Raw genomic sequence first — 19,179 nt, forward strand, 5'->3', positions numbered from 1 at the left:
GGTGGGTTTTTTTTTTTTTTTATCCCCAAAGAGAGATAGAAGGGCTTAGAACTCACCCTACAGCAGATATACTGCTACAGCTAACAGAAAGGGAATGGGAAGCCACTCTGTGGCTGGAGATCATTAACTCTTTTCCCCTGTCCTGCCCAATTCAAACCGTCTGGAAGCAGTGTCTGGCCCCAGCCATCCTCTGACTGATCTTTGCAAGCATCGTGCAAGAATCCCGCCAGAGCAAGTCTCAGACTGAAGCCAGTACCTCTCCCTTCTCGTCATCTTGATGAGCCATCCTCAGAGCACGAGAGGACACGTCTCTCCTTCTGACATGAAAACCAAAGATGCTGGTTTTGATTAGTTGCTTCATTTTCCACCTTTATTCTATTCAAGAAATTTTCAGTTTTGTTTAGCACAACATTTGGGAATTGTATACAAATCAAACCTTCCATACACCCTTACTCCCTAAAAAAGCCTGCCTTGATTCGGGGAAACATCTCTATAATGCAGTCTGCTGTTTCTTGAACTAATCAAAAAAGTTCCTTGTTTCACATTTGTTTCCATGATGGGAAAAGGGAATGACATGTTTCTGCAGCTCTTTCCAGCTGGCCTGTGAAGAAATAGAACTTGTCATGCATTTTCTTTGATCAAGTTAACTTTTAGATCCTATTTCTCAAGTCACTTTCCTTTCTGCACTATTAAAGCAGGTGAGTGCACTTGGCTACAAAACGCCAAGTGTTTCAGAGGCGGTCAGGCAGGGACAGTCCTGTGGGAACCGAAGCGCGTGGGGGTAGCAGCGTGCATACAGAGTAGTAGCGATTTACACCCTTGCAACTTATCTGTGCTTCTCAAGCTCCGTGCATTCAGACCTATGGTAGCTAGTGGGGTTTTTAAATAATTCTGCCTGCGTCCCCCCGGAATCGGCCTCATTTCCCCTTTTTCCTCGGACATGCGCACACTGCACTTGGAGCTCCGGTCAGGCAAACGTGGGGTGTCCATCCTCCCTTCCGCCCCCGCCCCTCCAGCGTCTTGCCTTGTTGCTTCTCCTCACTAGGGGTCACCTCCCTTCTCGCTCTGCTGGGCCAGCTCAAGTCACTGTGCCTTCCATCCTCCATCTTAGGCTATGGAGTCCTCCCTTTTCCGTGGTCTACCCATAGACATTGAACGCTATACCAGAGAATACAGCATCGTGGCAAATGCACCCTCCCATTTACCCATTCAACAAATTGTTCAGCAAAACTGTACCAGGTATTGTGTGCCAGGCACTCTGCTGCACTGAGGAAACCAAGATCAAGGCGGTCTTGAACTCCTCCAAGGTATAATCTATACCTATTTCACCTCCGATTAAATTAAAACCTCTTTGAAGGCAGGGGCTTGCCTTTCCTAGCAAGGTTTTGGGCATGTGGATTTTAAATACCTGAGATTAGAAGGACCAACTCACCTGCCCTCTGATTTTTTTACACTAATCGTAAAAGTAACCAAACCCAACTTTTTTCCCAACTCACCTCCACAAAAAAAATACTATTTGTAACAGGAGTTGAAAGACACTTTGCCATGTTATCTCATTAGCAGTCCAACAATTCTTGCAAGTTAAGTTAGTCAAAACTAATGGCTATAGCAAACTAATTCAAGTCACAAGACGCAGATTTTTTTGTTCCAAGTATGTAGGTATTTATTATTTAGTTTTTGGCCATAGAGCATATATCAAAGTGAGTAGCCCACTGGCTCTGAAAATGGGGCAGGCAGAAGTCCTCTTGCAAAGTCATCTTTCCTGTTTTTTTGCACCTGCCAGGGAAGGAGATTAGTTTAGTTTTACAGCAACTCAACAATCTGGGTTTCTTAGGACAGTTCCGATTTCACTTGTCCTTCTAATATTTAATTTAAAGAATATAGTGCAAGTAAGACATTATTTAAACACTTAGAAATTCCCCTCTAAGAATATGTATATAAGACATCTGGTTACCAAGAGGTTGCTTTGGAATTTTCATTAATAATTAAATGATCCTTGTGTTGACAGAATTGCAGAGAAGGCTCTGGTATCTGACAAATGTCAGAAACTCCTTGACTGCCCAGGCCCTGTTGCCGGAGGTGCAACTACTCTCCATGTGCCAAGTACCAAGGGAGGAAAATTCCAAGATGTGTAGGGTCCCATTGTAATAGCTCACCCAGTGCAAGGAATTGTTGCTGAGAGTTTGATACACTTGACTGGCTTCTGTCGGCAACATCTTTGGAACCCTGAGAACGTCCTCTTAAGGTGGAGAAAATTATTTTTCCATTCAAGGTAATCTGCAGGAGAAGCCAAGCCAGAGCAGCAGCTGAGAGGTAAAATAGTGAGAAGAGAGGATAAACCAAAAAGACAATGATAATATTCCTTTTTTTTTTTTTTTTTCCGTTTCATTCGTATTCCCCATGCAGCTGCTGCCTTCCTTTGAGATTGGTGCGTGGACGGAAGATGATGTGGTAAGCTGCTTCTGTAATGCCTCGTTTCACCTGGGCAGGTATCTCAAAATGTGTCCACAGCTAGAGGGGTTGGGCCTTAGGGAAGTCTAAGAAGAAGAAGTTGACAAATGCCATGTTTTTCTATTTTTTTAATGCAGTAATGATTTAAAATCAGGCCTCAAGAGCAAAGCAAGTATGTCTTGAAATCTTACAAGAGGATTCCACCTCCCTCTTTGCTCTGAAAGGTATTCCAGAATACAATAATGAATCACCAGTTAAAGGGGGAATCCAGGATACCAAATGAACATACTTAGAAACAATTAATCTTAAATTTTCCTAAAAGACTGGGGATGGACTTGAACCACGGCAGGGAAAGATTTGGTAAATGCAGGGCCAGACTGGGATTTCCCTCCTGCCTTAAGCCTGTTCGCAAGTGACAGGTTCATTTTGCCGTCTTTACTCTGACCTTCCCAAGAAAGAATGGACATGAGGTCCCAGACATTCTCTACAGCTGGTGACAGAGAAGCCCCATGTTTTGGGGGGAGGATGTGAACAGACTATTTAAGTCCAAAGGATGTCCTTCCTATACCCTACACTCTGGGTAGAGACCCTGAGCAACGATCCTACTTAGCCTCTTGTGTCTTTATATCTGTTTCCTTAGTGAAAAATGGGTTTAAGAATTCTCAGAGATTTATGTCTGTCCAGATCCATTTTATAAGTTCAGGGTTTCATTAAATGAGGGGAAAAAAAGCTTGTATGGTAGCCTTTGCAGGCCCACACCTCAGGAAACAGACCAGGTACCCCAAGGTAGAAACTCACTACTAGAAACTTTTGGGAAGGTCTTTGGAAGGTTCACCAAACTCAGCCTGGCTTCTGGGCCTGGGCACGTCCCTTCCTGCCCCTGGTGTTCTGGTGATGCAATGCTGCTTCCAGCATGAGCTTCTGCAGGGTAGGGATGCTGACACCAGGTGCCTCTCCTTCCCATTCCCTAAGCCCCGGTGATTCTACATTTCCTGCCAGCCCTGCTTAACAAGGAAAGAGGATTTAGGATCTCCCTTAGTCACAGGCCTGGACAGAATCCCTTTATCCCCAGCTGCAAAGTTGGCCCATCTCATTTGAAGAAATGTTTTAAAAGGCACTGAGCTCTAATGGCTATTTTTAGACTTTGTTCTGAGGTTGAGTGGTTTTCAAACCATTTAAATAAATTTCCAGGGTCAAGGGCTTCCCAGAGAATTACTGGACCTGGGTCTGGCCCCCAATTCTGTCTCCCTTCCCCCCGGGAATGTGAGAGGCTATGGTCAACACATGCCAAGTGAAATTAAAGGACTGAGGTCACTGGATCTAACCTCATTCTGTATAGGAGGCTCCATGCTTTAACTTGTCCTGGGCCACAACGTGACATCATGACCAGGCCTAGAACAGGGGACACGTTCTACGCACTTTTCTGTCCACTGCTCTGTGGTCCCCATTACTCATACAATTCCTGGGTAAACCAGTGACCCTCCCTCAACACCCCAGGGGACCACTGAAACATGAATGGAAAAGTCATTATAAATAAGAAACTTCTTGAGAGGATTTTTAAATATCTTTCAAATAAGGAGGAAAATCAGTGGTCCTTCAAGTGTCCGAAACCCCCAAAGGGAGGGATAGTTCCAATCTGCAAGCTGGAAGTTTTAAAACTATAAAAAGAAAATCTTTTTTACCTTTGCGGATGAACCAAGAATTGATGCTATATTAATCCTTTGAGAACTATGTGTTTTACTGTTAAGTCTGTGACTTAACCACTATTAACCAATGTCGTCACTGACCATGTATGAATCTTCAAAACGTTCTGTGTCCTCTCTTTCACAGTATTTTTGGGTTCAGCAGCTCGTCAGAAAAGGCAAGTGGCATAACTTACCTTCTTAATTCATGGAGTTAACTTTGCTTGGATGTGATTGAGTCTAATTTTTGTCTGCCTTCTAATCACCTCCCTCAGGTGACTCTTCCGCGGAGATGAGCGTATATGCAAGCTTGTTTAAGGAGAACAACATTACGGGAAAGCGACTGCTTCTTCTGGAGGAGGAAGACTTGAAAGACATGGGCATTGTCTCCAAGGGACATATCATCCACTTAAAGGTACCTCAGGGAGGGAGGGCAGTCAGCAGATCTTTCCTGAGCACCTGCTGTGGAGCAGACCATGTGTCAGGTTAGAGGCTGAGCTGGTGGTCACAGGGTGAGAATATTTCCCTACCAGTTGGTCACTAGCTGCTGCCCCCCTGGGACCCCCTACTCCCTCCTGACAATCCCAGAACAAAAGGGTTAATACCTGGTCCAGCATAAGTCACCTGGATACACCTGCATATCACCCCCGTGCCCTCAGAAGTCTCTGGTCTAGTGGAGGAGACAGGTATTAATCAGGCAATAATGGTCAAATGGCGGCTGTAGGAAATGCCACCAAGGAGAGGTGAGGTTGGGCTGAGGAAAGGTTTTGGTGAGGAAGTTACAAAGAGTCAAGAGCTGAGGGACCGGGAGGTGTTAACGGGGTGAAGGGCGTGGGGAGGAGGGGTTCTTGGGGGAAGACATTGCCTGTGGAGGGGCCTTGGCGTGAGAAGAAGCTTAGAGGACCAGGAACTGAGGCCGTGTTCCTTGCAGAGCTGCCCTCCCACCCAGGAGTAGCAGGTGGCGACTTCCTTTGAGGCCAGACAGGCTGGATCTCCATTAGGAAGCCCTAAGGATGCCAGAATGTCCCTGCGGACTGAGTAAGGGCTGAGACACTGCAGTACCTAAACCATGGAGGGGGGGTGTTCAGTCTGCAATCGGCTGCATTTTGACTCGGAATAGACACCACCTTATGTGTATTCTAATGTCTCATTTTCTCTGGAATCCCTAACATTTCCCCCCAGAACATCAGTCTTGAGCACTTTCAAAGCAACACCTCTGTTTTTGTAGTCACTGATGCTTTTTCTGGAGTTTAGCACCCAGATCTGGGTTTTTGTTCCTATTTTGTTTTGCTTTTTAGTTACTCAAATCACATGGCAGTTGCTGGCATCTGTGTGCACCTGGTTTTTAATCAAAGATGTCTCATGAGAGATCTTATGTTAAAATCCAGTTTGCTCACCAGCCCTCCTCCATTCCAGTGTGGGCGGATGGAGGGGGTGGACACAGGTTAGAAAGAAGGGAAATAGAATAAAAAAGGAAATACAGAAAAAGCAGCTTCCTATCCAAATCCACACCCTAACAAAGGTGCTCCCAAAGTACCAACAATTTTTGCCTTTGCCTCTGTTAGAGCTACTGATACCAGGCTTTCTAGGGAACCCCCACTGAGGTCCAAAGAGATCACATCCCCTTCTGTCCTGGGGACCCTGGAGCCACGTAAGGAGCATCCTTACAGCCACTCTGCACCCCTGGGGTGATGGCTTAGCCTTAACCTACCATCTGTTCCCTCTTAGAAGATGGGCAGGAAACCTCATGCATAAACATACACCCCAAATGCTGATAAATAATTTAATCTCGACCTCTGACCTGTGGACAAGTCCATCCTGAAAAGCAGTGCCAGCTTAGATGGACCACAGTAGGAAAATTTATTTTCTCTAGTACAGAAAAGTTTCAGGGTTCCAAGAGAGATTTGGTAAATCTTGTCCTATTTAGCAGCTACCCACCTCCCCTTCCCCTGTTTCTTCTGAAAAAGGACCAGCATTCCTTAAGAAGCAGTCAGAAGGAAAGGCGGTGGCAAGCTGTGATTGCTCCCCAACAGCCACGGTGACTTAATTATTCCCAGACTCAGCCTAGGACAGTCAGAGGGCCCCTCTGAGCTGGTTGGAATTGTTAAGACAAGCAATGTCAAAGCTTACTGATTATTGTTCAGCAAATTCTGTGGCTGCCTACTAATCTCAGGACTAGGAAGATGCAAAGAATCCTGCCCTGAAGGAAGTTACATCCCAGAAAAGAGCTAAAACACGTCTATATAACTTCTAATACGGAGTCTTGGCAGTTTGGAGGAAAGGAGGCATTCACCACCTCTGCTTGGGAGGGGCGGTAGGGGGAGGCGGAGAGGGAAGACTTCGTGGAGCTGGTGGCCCTTGAGCTGGATCTTGGAGGAAGGACAGAATTTGGTATGTAGACTGGAGCAGAAAAAAGGAAAAAAAATTGGTTCTGATACAAGGAACAGTCGGTCGCTCTGTCTGGTGGAAGTCTTGGTGGGAGCAGCACCCAGGATATGTAAAGCAGAAGGGGGTGGGGCCAGATCCCGGACAGCCTGCGACTTCAGGGCAGGGATCTGGAACTGGACCAGCTGAGGGGAGCATGGGAAGTTTCCAGAGTTGACATGTTTAAAGCTTTGCTTCTGAAAGTTGTAAAGTGGATTAGAGAGGAGAGGTTGGATTTTGAAAGACCAGTTCGAGGGTTCTAATACAGAGTAAGAAGGCTTAGCCAGGGTAGTGAAAATGGGATGGAGAGGGGGCAGGAAACCCCGGGCAAGAGGTCTGTTTCCAGATTTAAGAAGAAAAGTGCAGTGAGCACAGACTCCGACGTAGAAGTACCTCAGAAACACCACACTAAGTGAGAAAAGCCAGACACAAAAGGCACGTGTTGTAGAATTTCATTTATATGAAATGTCCCCTTTGGGGTGTTGGAGATGTTTTGGAATGAGATAGAAGTAGTGGTTATACAACATGTGAATATATTAAATGCCATTGAATTCCACGCTTTAAAATGATTAATTTTAGGGAGAGGGTATAGCTCAGTGGTAGACTGAACGCTTAGCATGCAGGAGGGTCTGGGTTCAATCCCCATGACCTCCATTAATAAAAATAAGGAAGTAAATAAAAACCTAATTACCCCCCTAAATTTTTTTAATGGTTAATTTTATGGTATGTGAATTTCACCTCAATAAGTAAGTAAATAAAAAGGAGGCAAGCACAGCTACACGGACACGCCTGCCCATGAATTGTCTTCTTCCCGCTGGGGAGCTTTCTCTGATGCGCGATGTGCTTTCAGAAAGGATGCACATGGCCAGGGGGTCCACGAGCCTGGGCAGGAGAGAGGCGCGCCTGCCCAGGAGTAGTGAAAGGAAAATGCTTTATGAAAACAGTGGCCAAAGGGACTAAATGCTGCAGAGAAACCAAGACACACGCACAGAGAAAAAGCCCTTGTTGGAAGGGGTCGGTTGGGGTGGGGTCGGTGCAAAGCCCTCCGATGCTGATGCTGTGTCCGCAGAGTGTCGTCCTGAGCTCCAAAGGAGGGGTGTGGCCAGCATACATACGGGGCCTGAGACTCCCTCAAGCTCCTGGCTGGGTCTGCATGTGCACAGAAATAGTCCCCAGAGCGGGGCAGACTCAAAATTCAGGCGGGTAGACCCTCCCTCTCTGCCAAAGCCAGGGCCGTATGACAGTGGCCGTCCATTGTGGGTGCAGGGGCACAGCCCACATGTGACACCCTTAAACTCACATGGGTCCTGGGTACTTCTGACCAAGAAGCTTATGTGAGAGGGAAGGAGTAGGGGGGAGGGGCCATGGAAACGGACCTTTCCCTGGGTAGGTGGGCCGGGGGACCCTGCAGGCAGTCCTGGGGCGACCAGGATGAAGAATACAGGGAGCTGGGCCGCTCGGGATGGGACGGCGCGAGGGAACTGGAGGAGCCCGCTTGGTCCCTGTCAGAGTGCCGCACACACCCACCCTGAGGGCGAGACGCTGCCCGCCGGGCTCTGCTCTCTGGCTGAGGAGGCACAGGCACTGCTGTTAACCCTCGAGCCTGGAAGCTTTCATGTGGAGGAGCCTTGTAGAAGGAATAGAGCTGAACATCTAGTAGGTGCTCATTACATTGTCAAGTGTCAACAGCTTTCATTTCACTTTTAAAAAATACGTCTAATTTTTCTCACATTGGCACTTTTTTACTCTCTACATGATATGTTCCGTTCACAGAAAAGCTGGCTTTATACCTGATGAGTATAAAAAAGAATCATAATTTAAATTGTCCTCCTTTCCTTTAAGAGCTCTTTGTGCTTCATTGGGGGAGGGAGTGTTGGACACAAACCCACAGAAAAGCCCTTACGATGCAATAAACCCTTTAGTGAGATTTCAGCCCTAATGAGAGCCTCTGGTGATAGATTCGTGTTCTTTGTTGTTTTTCCCAGTTACTTAGGGTGACAACTGCATTCTATGCACTAAAATATTAACGTGTCACTACTCTACCGGTGTTTGAAGAATGGTTCTATTTATTGTTTATGCTGAGATTTAACATCTGTAAAATATCTTCCTGTTCCACTAAATAATTATAAACTACCTATAATACTTTGAACAATCAGGTTTATTCTCAACGGATGTTGGACACTAACATCCCCCAGGTGTGTTGTGAACTACATAAATAAAGATGCCTTTATATGTGCACAATGATTTTAATCCTTTCTTGGTATTCGTAGATCATTAATAAAGTCTTGTGATTTTTTTTTTCAGTCAGCCATCGAGAAATTAACCCACGATTACCTAAACTTATTTCACTTCCCACCACTAATTAAGGTAAGTAATTTTTTTTTCTTACTGAGAATACACTACTTTTATTGACATGTGCACCTGCCCCATCCACACCTAAATTTGCCAATGTCGGGAATCATTTGAAGTGAAATTTAATCGTATCTGTCCAACAAAAGGTCCTTTGAGTGAAGTTAAGGATATGCATAAATTGAACACCCTTGTTCCCATGCAAGTTGAAATATTAACAATACGTTTATGATAAGAACACCACATGTCACCTTAGTGGCTAGGGGATGTAAGTGCTGACATTGTAGGTGAAGACCTCCGGCCTCCCACCTGGCTCCACAGACCTTTGTCCAACATGGAAGTCCCTGGAGGAATTCACACGCTAAGCTCTGAATTCCCACTTGCATTGAGGGGTAGGAGTTTTATTGCTTGAATAACATATTAGTATATTTAACAGATTGTTTTGAACATAGTCTAAAGGCATATGGCATAGCTTGTTATAAAATTAGTAGATCCTTGCAATAAATACACAGAACTCTTCTCAGTCACTAACAACCATGGCTCTCCATCTCTTAGCCCTCGAAGGTTTGCTTTGTTCCTCTGCTTGGTTCTCCATCCCCATATGCTCTGGGAGCTGCACAGTTCTTCTTTGGGAATAGCTGGTAAATCTCTTGAGTGTTGTGAAACTCTCAAGGTGAATTCACTGTGCATCTCCAGGGACTAAGTGCATTTCTAGGGTAAAACTGCACAATGCAAGACGCATCATGAAAAGAATGAAAAATGGTGATATTCAGTTTGTGTGCAGGAGGCAAATCATTTAGCAAAGTTCTCAAAGACTTAATGTCATTTCTCTTACTTTAAGCAATTGTAATCTGTAGTGTCATCCAAAATAACCAAAAATTAGCAATTGATTAGAATGGAAAAACTAGTGCTGAGAAATCATCTCCTTTATATGAGAAGTAAAAGCACTGTCTAGAATAAATGGTTTTCTGTTTCAGGACTCTGTAGGTGAACCTGAAGAAAATGAGGAAAAAATAGTGAACCTTGAACTTGTTTTTGGTTTTCACTTGAAACCAGGAACTGGCCCACAGGTAAATTATATTTTAAATCTTTTGGATAAATTTCAATCTGATTTACTCTTTTTCTTTCCTGGAACTCTGGTTTTATATACCCTCTACCAGCTGGTAACATGATTTGAGTAAATTTATAGACTTTATAAAATAGAATTTAGTTGCAGGGCTTCCAGCTGCCTCTGAAATCCAATCTAGGAATCTTACCCTCTCGTTCAGCTGAAGAGTCCTGTGTGAGGCCGTCCAAACCCGCAAGGAAACTCACTGCAAATTTTGGGGGGTTTGGGAGCATGGACACTAGGCTGATGGTTTATCCTGCTTGAAATCACAGCTTCCTGATTCAATATTGAGAGCAGAGCAACACTGAGAATGTAACTGCAGGCAAAATGGAAACTCAAATTCTCAGCTCTAAATAGTATGGCAGGACATTTGGCCAACACTGAGTCCAGCAGCCACTTTATGTTATTTTTAGAGTCTGGACAAACTGCGTGGGCTGGGTGGCATGTGAACTGGAATCCTAAAGGGTTTGTGTTACTTTGGATTATTGTAAACAGCTGGTAATAACGATCACTTTGATTAATCGACCACTTATTGCGTGCCAGGCATGCAGTACTCGGGTTTAGGTGCTATTTCCCCCCGTTTTACAATGAGGAGACTAAAGCTTCTGAAAGGTTTAAATAACTTGCCCATGGCTCGCAAGTAGCAGAATAAGGATCTGAACGCAGGCCTCTCTGACCCAGAACCAAGCTCTTAGCTACTGCCCTCTTTGTACCTTTCCTTTGAGGCAGCAAAAAGACCTTAGTCAGTACAACTCCTCACAACCTGGAGCCAGTCGCTCTGCTAGAGCTGGTGTGGGCTCAGCTGGCCCACCGGCCCTCACCAATTAAACCACGCTTTCCCCAGGCCATTCCTGGAACTAGTGCTGGGAAATGATCGGAAATTGTTGCAAAGGGATGAGTTTTACCTGGGGCTTCAAAAGATGCTCTTTCTAGACACCTGACAGTGTTTTACCTGCAGTACTGCAGGTATGTTGATGCTCCTGCTGAATGGAAATCTTAACCTCCCTTGTTTGGGCCACAGAACTTGGTAAAGTAAAAGCCACTCGGACTCCAGGTGTCCAGCATAGGAACACTTTTCTTTTCCCTCTGTGAACGGATCACTGGCTACTCATTCCTGTTAGAAGCAGCTACAGAAAGGAAGGCAGGAGAGTAAGTTTCTCTCCAAAAACCACCAAGAGATTCTGTAGCTGTGGGCACCCCAAGTCCTTCTGATGGTAAACAAATTGCACATTTTGGTTGTTTTTGTTTTTTTTCGGGGTGAGGTAATTAGATTTATTTAATGGAGGTACTGGGGATTGAACCCAGGACCTCATACATGCTAGGCAAACACTCTACCACTGAGCTATACCTCAACCCACAATAAATTGCACATTTTAATTTGCCTTCTTCAGTATCCTCATCTCCATGGTGCTTAATCTGAGTACTCTGTGTTTAAACATTTTTATGTCTTGTAGGTGGTAAAAGAGGGAAGAATTTTCTTGAAAGAGATTTGTCACGAGTAGTTTCAACCAAGAAAATTTTCAATAAAGAAATGACTTGTTAATGTGGAAAACTGAAAAATACATATTTCTTAGTAAAAATCAGTGCTAGTTATAAATGATATTTGAGACCAATTACAGTGGTCTGGTTTTGACCATGATTGTACAGACTTCTTGAATCACTGGTTATCTGCAAGGCCTAACGTCACTGTTGCTTTTGATTATCTGCTGATCCTTGGTCACTTATGTGGGGTAAAAATTTCATCTATTCACTCAGCAGACATTTAATGAGGACCTTCTGTGTGCCTGACTCTATACTCCGTGCTCAGAATGCAAAATCTAAAAGTGTAGTACTGCCTTGTGAGGAACCCTTAATTTACGAGAAGAAATAGACAAGATCAATGAATGGTTTTAATACAAAACGATGCATTTTTGTGATATCACACACATCATTCATTGGAAGCACAGTGGATAAGCACTGAAAACAGATGCAGAAAGGGGTCAGAGGAGGATCCTGAAGTCTCCTTGGTAGGGGTGATGCTTGAACTAAAATTTGAAAACCATCAGGAAGTATTAGGTAGGCAGAAGACATTGAAGGCAAAAAGAACAGCATGTGCAAAAGCTCAGAAGCACGAAGCCAGGAAAACAGAGGCAGCTCTTCTTTGGGCTAATTTCTGTAGGACCTTACAACTCAGCTAAGCACCCCTCCCTCTGGGAGGGCTTAGCCTGGAGCACATGGAATAGTGTTGTGACAGTTAAGGCCAGGATAGTGGCTAGAGACCAGAAAAAAGGACTGCCTTATTTGCTGAGCTAAGGAGTTTGAAGAGTTTTAAGCAGGGAATAGACAGGACTCTATTTATGTTTTTTCCCCACAACTTTATTTTTTCTTTTATTTTTGTTAATTTTTAATTTATTTTTTACATGGAGGCACTGGGGACTGAACTCAGGACCTCGTGCATGCTAGGCATGGGCTCTACCACTGAGCTATACCATCCCACCTATTTATGTGTTTAGAAGATCTCTCAAAAGCACAGAGGAGGAATTGGAAAGAGCTCAGGATAGAGTGAGAAAGAGCTGTGAGCAGGCAGTGCAGAAAACCAGGTGGAGAGGGGCAAAGAGCTGAGGCCATGGCGGTGCTATTCACCGAAAGACACTGAGAATGGACCTGATCAGACTTTGTGACTATCTGGAGATGGGGTGAGGAGCCAGGATGGTGCTGAGGTTTCTAGTGTGAGCAGCTGGACAGATGACATTATAAAGTAATAGTGAAATGTACAAGGTGGATGTAACTCCAAGGTGCTAAATGTACAAAGAAGTGACCAGAATGGGTGATGTTAGTCAAGAAAAGCTTTTTTTTTTTGGAAGGAATGAGTTTTGAAAATGGCCTCAAAGAGGTTCGTGGTCATTTGCAAAGAATTTGCTGAATATAGTGTTTAAAGCTTATGCTTAGAGAGGACTTCTTTCTAAAGAGCTCTAGTTATTGCATAAGTGTCATCTCACTTATCCCCTTGGCATTTCTGTGAGAGGCATAAAGCACACAGTATTGTCATCCTGGATCAGAGAAAGTGTGTTACCAGCCTAGGGTGAGGAGAGGACAGAGCTGAGACCAGAAATTACATCTTCATCATTACCTTTCTATTAAATATGTGCTAGCTCTCATACCTGGCCCAAGATATTTAAGCCATCTGTAAACTCTCACAAAATAATCCTAGAATAAATTATTGTCCAAACCTAAACTACCTAATTATGCCAACCTATACCCTAACATTATGAAATATGCTCTTACAAATTGTGCTTTAAATTGAAATTTCATTTCTCCACATGAAAACCCTGTTACCTTGACCCTTCAAGGTAGAACCCAAGAAAAAAAAGACATCCTCAAAATCCCAATTAACTGAGTTCCCATAAACCCATCTTCACAGAAAAGGTGAAGCCTTTACCCCCATCTCCATGACTAGAATAAATCACAAGAGAACACTGGAGCTTTGGAAGTTCTCTCCAAACCCGAGTTTGTGTATCAGGGAGATTTGCTTGACCATTTCACCTTTTCTTTTACAATTAAAATGGAAGATGTGTTCTAATGGCAGCCACTGGGAATAAGGTAAGAAAGTGATTTTATCGTGAAAACAGTAGCTATGTTTTCCCATTGCCTCTGAGAAAGACCACCAGCTAACTACCACTTAAAACTGGTTTGTCATTTCAGTAACTGGCCTACTAAGAGGAAACAATTAAAGTATGACCTTGTACACAGATATATGTATTTTTAAAAAAACTTTCCTTGTAAGACCCTTCAACCTTTATGGTCAAAGAATTCAATTTAAATTCTTTTTATAGCCTCATTTTACAATCAGATGGATTATGGCAAAAAAGAAGTGAGGTTGATTCATGAGACCAAGGAAGGCCATTCACATTGAAGAGCCTGTGCTGGCTCCAGTGGTCCAAAGCCACTGTGTGACCCCTGCCCATGAGCTCAGGCTCTGCTGCCACCACCACCCATCTCCACATGACCTGACTAGGCCCTCACCTGACTGCAGCCCCATCTGTGACTCAAGAACTTGTTCACAAATGAAACAAATGTCCTTTTTCCTCTCCTTTTTTGAGATAACCTAGCAGGGGGATTGACTGAACCAAAGGCTTCACTCATAATTTAATAAGAAGTGAGACAGAGCTTTACCCATTTACTTGACCCATTTCTAAAGGGTAAAATTGATCATTAATTTAAAGAACATTGTACTATGAGGCTGTCTTGAAGTTGTGACAGTGGTATTGGCAGAAATTGGGTCTTTCTCAGCTCAAGTTTTCTGTCTGAGGGGCTTGAAATGCTTATAATAATAATAATAATTTCATACCTCAGCCAAGTACATTGCAAACATTTTTCTGGTGGAATTGTTACAACCCACCCTCACAGGGAGCACTGTCCCTGTATCAGGCCCAGGAGGAAACTGAGGAGGGGAGAGGAAAAGTTCCTTGCCCAGAGTCCCCATCTGGTCAGGAGCAGGTCCAGCCCAAGGGCTCAACCACGGTGTCATACTGCTGGAAAGTATTAGCATCCCCCAAAACAGGTTATTGGTAATCAGAAGGCAAAATTCAGGGGGCAGTTAATACTAAACCCCCATTATTTTTGTTTCATGTAGAAAGTGCCTTGCGTTCTGTAACCTAAGGCCTTTGATTTGATACAGAAGGAAAGTGGCTTCCAGAATCTCAGGCAGCTTCATGCGCTCCCCAGGGTGGCAACCACCCTTTTTTATTGAAATATTCAGCTGCAGAGAGTTTATTATTATGTCTCTTATAAGCTCACCAGTCAAGAACATTGATTCTCAAATTGCCAAGGAATAAACTATCAAATCACCCAGCAGTTTTCTCACCGAGATCCTTTTGAGACTTTGTGTCATAAAAATTCAAAAGCAGAGTTAGGAGGGAACTCTCTGAGGAGCTGTCTGTTCCTTGTGAGGGCTGGACAGTCACAGTCCTTCCTCTCCCCAGGGAGGCAGGGAAAGCGGATTGAAGCTGGGCCCCCGTGGGTCTCAGTGGATCACCTGTCTCAGAGAAGAGACTAGGGTTAGGGGAGGAGGCTGGGACATGACCCCCTGGCTCCAGCAGATACATAACTCTCGAGGCAGGCTTACAGACTCCAGCCACCTCCCTCCAGATGACCATCACTTCTAATTCCCTTCCGAGAGATGTTTTGAAGGGGCAAGGGAATCAGGAAGAGAAAATCAGAGGAACATTTTGAAGAGGTGGACTCAGCACTAACTTCCCCCGGCAGAGTTGGGGGCTTTTCTGTCTACCTTCTCCCCCCCCCCCCCCAGCCCCTGCTTCTGCCCCATCTGTCAGCACCTGGCCCCGTCTCCCGCTCCCCACCCTGAGAAATTCAGTCAATAGTTCTGCCTCTCTGGTTATTTCACTTATAGGTTAAAAACACTTTTTTTTTTAAACATATATTTCCCACTTAACTATTGTGCTTTTACGCCTTTATTAGATTGCTTATAAAACGTGGCATTTAATAAACTTAATTGAATCTCAGGCCCTTTCTCAAAGCACTATAAATATCAAACACTGTCAAATAATGCTTTTTTTCCCCCATTGTTATAAAATGGATAGATAAACATGAATAAAATCACAGGGCACAAAGAAAAGGATTTTGTAAGGAAGGAAAAAGCCAACACCTTTTGTAAATTTCAGAAGCGCTGAAGGGCAGTGCTTTGCTTTCTTTGATGTGTCTTGCGTTTATTAAAAATTCAGTGTAGGGAAGTTTATGTCCCATAAGCAGCTATTTGGGTGGGGGGAGAACATATGTACACACATATGCATTTGTGTTCCTAAGTATATAAGCTCGCGGTGGTAGGGTTCTATAAGAAATATAAGTTTGAACTGACTCCTCCTGCAAAGGAGCAAATGCAGTTCAGAATTTGACTACAGGACTTGCTGCTGATTTCTGATTAGAGTTAGTGGTGTACTTGGTCAAACAGGCCAGACAGCCTCCTATAGAACTAAAACAAAACTCAGAGAGGTGGCCAGTACATCCTTGCTGATGGACTGATAGTCATGGGTAGAAACGGCCTGCCAGAAAATGTCTAGTAACTGGAGAAAACAGCCTTGACTTGCAGTGTTTGCAGCTTTCCATGGTGTCAGTACTCCCACCATGGCCAGTTTCACATTACCAATCTTACATCACTGAACTTGAAGTCAGGAAGAGATAAAAGCAATCAGCTCATGAGGGCTGGGGCTCCGGCACATTACTGAATCACTCTTAGTCTTCTTAATCAAAATCAGGAGTAGCAAGGAAGTATACATGATAAAACACAGATTTAAATAAATTACAAACACATTATTGCTGGTTTTCAGCTATATTACAGTGTGTAGTTAGCTCGGGGAGAGTTCCAGTCTCCCAGTGAATCCAAGGCTGGCTTAGATCTCCTTGGGTTGCTGCTGGCTCATAGAGCTACACTGACTATATTGTATGAATCACAACTCAGGACTTGAGTTTGTAAAAAGAATGTAATTATGGAAACAGAGAAACGAAACTTAAACTTGTGACTGTCTTAAAACTGTTGGAACAGCCGTATTTGGAGACTCCATGATGACAGGCCCAGTTGTTGATAATAATAGATATCTTTGCTTTTAGAAGCAGGTTTTGAGAAGTCTCTGGGGAGACACTGTAAAGTTCTGCAGAGAGAAAAACCTCGATCACTCACAGGGACTTGTGTTTTTTTTTTAATCAAAAATTAGATCTTAAGAATAATCAACTGGAAAGGGGACAGATTATTTGAAATGAAATTGAAAGCACTATGTTAGAAAAGCAAAGATGTATGACAACCATATCAACATTAGGATTTGGACTGAAAATAAACAATGCCCACTAACTAGGATTGTCTTTTTTCCAAAACTATTTCTTGGAGTCACCTCTGGAGGCACGGGAGGTAGGAGGAGAACTTGGTAGCGAGAAGGGCTGTTTTTGTATTTTGAAGGTCCTGGGTAAAAGTTTATTTGCAGCCCATTTCCCAGTATGAAAAACATTTTAAGCAGTCATTAGGTAAGCCAGACCACCTTCTATATTGGTAAGAAACCCAGCCTGAGATAGAACAGATTCTTAATTATTCAAAAATCAATAGCAAGACTAACTATTCTTTTTTTCCAAGATGGATACCTAGTACCTTCCAATTTCAAATGCAGTTTAAAAAAAATAAATAAAAAAGCCCCTTCCAAACATGTCAGCTAACATCTGAACCATTTCAGGGAGTCAAGGGTGTAATGCATCGTCTGAAAGTGCATCTCACTCGATCTGTTTCACTCCATTTTAACAGCATCCCTCAAGTCCTTTTTTTCATACCTAACTCCAACAACAACCCCCCAAAAGGCAATGTAACAACCTCCTCTCCACTGGTGTCTGGTTGGCACCAATCTGCCCTGACCTTAGACACAAGCCATTGTTAAGGGTATAACGCATTTACATATTTTGCAATAAAACATCAGTTATTTGCATTACTGTGTCAAGTTTTATTTGATTCTTTCACCTAAAAATGACTCATTTTCCTTTCTTGTATTTTAAAAACCAACTACTCTAAGCTTGTTTGAGAATAATCAAAAATTGCCCATTTAGCTAGAAGTCATTTTCTTTTCAAAAGGCAAATGTTATTTAATCTTTCAGCTGTTCATTGTGCCATCATAAATACTTTCTTTTCAGCACAGTTGTGGGGACTGAAATGAGCCCACTAATTGCCTCCCATTTCGACTGACATGTGGTGGTTTAGTGGAAAGAGAACACAGCAGGGAGAAGGAAATAGGAGGCTGAGAAAATGAGAGCTAATTATTTTCACTGCCTCATGTCAGGCTCTGTGTCAGCCTTGTTTTTACAAACTGGAAGGTTTAGCACTAAATAAAACAAACTGGCGTCATGTTTTTATATACTGGCAGTGTCATGGAAGCAGCTGCACATCTCAAAGACAATATAATGCCTGCGTTCACATGGACACCATCTGACAGACACTGTGAGCCACGGCTAATGAGGACATCACAGTGGTGCCAAGTGAAAGGTGCTGAATTATGTATGATTCTTCATCAGTACAGCAATAGTCCTGTACATCATTATGAGACATTGTTTTGCTGAAGAGATTAAAACATTCTTAGTTCCAGACCCTGCAACCTAGATGCGCTGAAAGAGGTTATTAATGGAATTTTTAGGGAGAGTTTCTTGTGGGTTTCTTTTCCGTTGAAAAACAAATCTCGTGGGACAAAGCCGTGCTGGGTCACGACACTGTATAGATAAAGAAGAGAAGCAAATTAACCATCCTTGCATTATCTTCCTTTTAAAGGCGGCAGAATAAAATCGAGTGGCGCAGGGTTATACATAATGATAAATAACCCAGGTGCTATCACGGGATGTGCCACTCTCCTGCCTTTAAAACAGCAGGTTCCGGCAGCTGAGCGAGATAATAGCAATGCGTGTAAAGGAGCCTTCGGAGGCCTAAATCAACATCTTACTACTTTTAATACCAGCACGACTGGTGTGTCTATCGTGTTTTTGTTTCATCTTGTATGACTTCTTACATTTCAAAACAGTCAGTCGCCGGCTATGAGCCTGTTTCCTTTTTTCCCCCCTCTTGAATCTTAAAAAGTTTATTCCGACCTCTGGGTTTTATATTTTAAAATGTTTCCTCAGTACAGGCTTTCTTTTTAAGGTGGAAGGGCCTCTGTGCTAGAATTCAGAGCATTCTCCGATGATACTTTTTCTTGGGTCATGGGGAAGGGGAAGGGCAGTGATGGGGATGTTTAAAACCAGTGTTTCCTCCCTGACACTGGGCATGCCCCAGACTTGAGTTCTAGTCCCGGGGCAGCTAGGTGAACGTGCTGCAAATCTCTACACTTCGTGGGCCTCAGTCTGCTCATCTGTAACATGGGGGCAGTGCTACCTATAACAGGGTGAGGCTATGAGGGTTAAATAAGAATCTCAAAAACATTATATCTGGTGAGAGCAGCCAGACCTATGCAACTGCATACCGTAAAAATCCCAGTTTTGTGAAGGTCTAGGGCAGGCAGATTTGACCTACGGTGGTAGAAGGTGGGTGCCTCTGGTTGTGGGGGAGATACCGACTGGGAGAGGGCATGAGGGCATTTTCTAGGGCAGTGGAAATCTCTTACCTGTTTCGGTAATTACCTTGATATAGACATTTGTTAAAAGTCACTGACC

At 43.6% G+C, this 19,179-nt stretch overlaps 1 protein-coding gene and 1 long non-coding RNA gene across 5 annotated transcripts in view; one reads left to right on the forward strand and one right to left on the reverse strand.

Moving 5' to 3' along the window:
• MAP3K20 (mitogen-activated protein kinase kinase kinase 20) overlaps positions 1 to 19,179 on the forward strand; it is a 155,767-nt gene that overhangs the window by 118,318 nt on the left and 18,270 nt on the right. For all 4 annotated transcript variants that reach the window (XM_032479703.1, XM_032479704.1, XM_032479705.1 and 1 more), the window contains exons 12-16: positions 2,407 to 2,451; positions 4,282 to 4,312; positions 4,409 to 4,548; positions 8,862 to 8,924; positions 9,884 to 9,976. In XM_032479703.1, the coding sequence (XP_032335594.1) occupies positions 2,407 to 2,451; positions 4,282 to 4,312; positions 4,409 to 4,548; positions 8,862 to 8,924; positions 9,884 to 9,976 (372 nt within the window). The remainder of the gene's footprint in view (positions 1 to 2,406; positions 2,452 to 4,281; positions 4,313 to 4,408; positions 4,549 to 8,861; positions 8,925 to 9,883; positions 9,977 to 19,179) is intronic.
• On the reverse strand, positions 625 to 4,468 carry LOC116663665. The gene is made up of 3 exons (XR_004319940.1): positions 4,331 to 4,468; positions 2,157 to 2,306; positions 625 to 1,776 (listed from the first exon to the last, which is right to left on the reverse strand). It is a non-coding gene; the product is annotated as an uncharacterized LOC116663665 (long non-coding RNA).

The sequence above is a fragment of the Camelus ferus genome, chromosome 5 (genome assembly GCF_009834535.1).
Source record: "Camelus ferus isolate YT-003-E chromosome 5, BCGSAC_Cfer_1.0, whole genome shotgun sequence".
In the NCBI taxonomy this organism is placed as follows: domain Eukaryota; kingdom Metazoa; phylum Chordata; class Mammalia; order Artiodactyla; family Camelidae; genus Camelus; species Camelus ferus.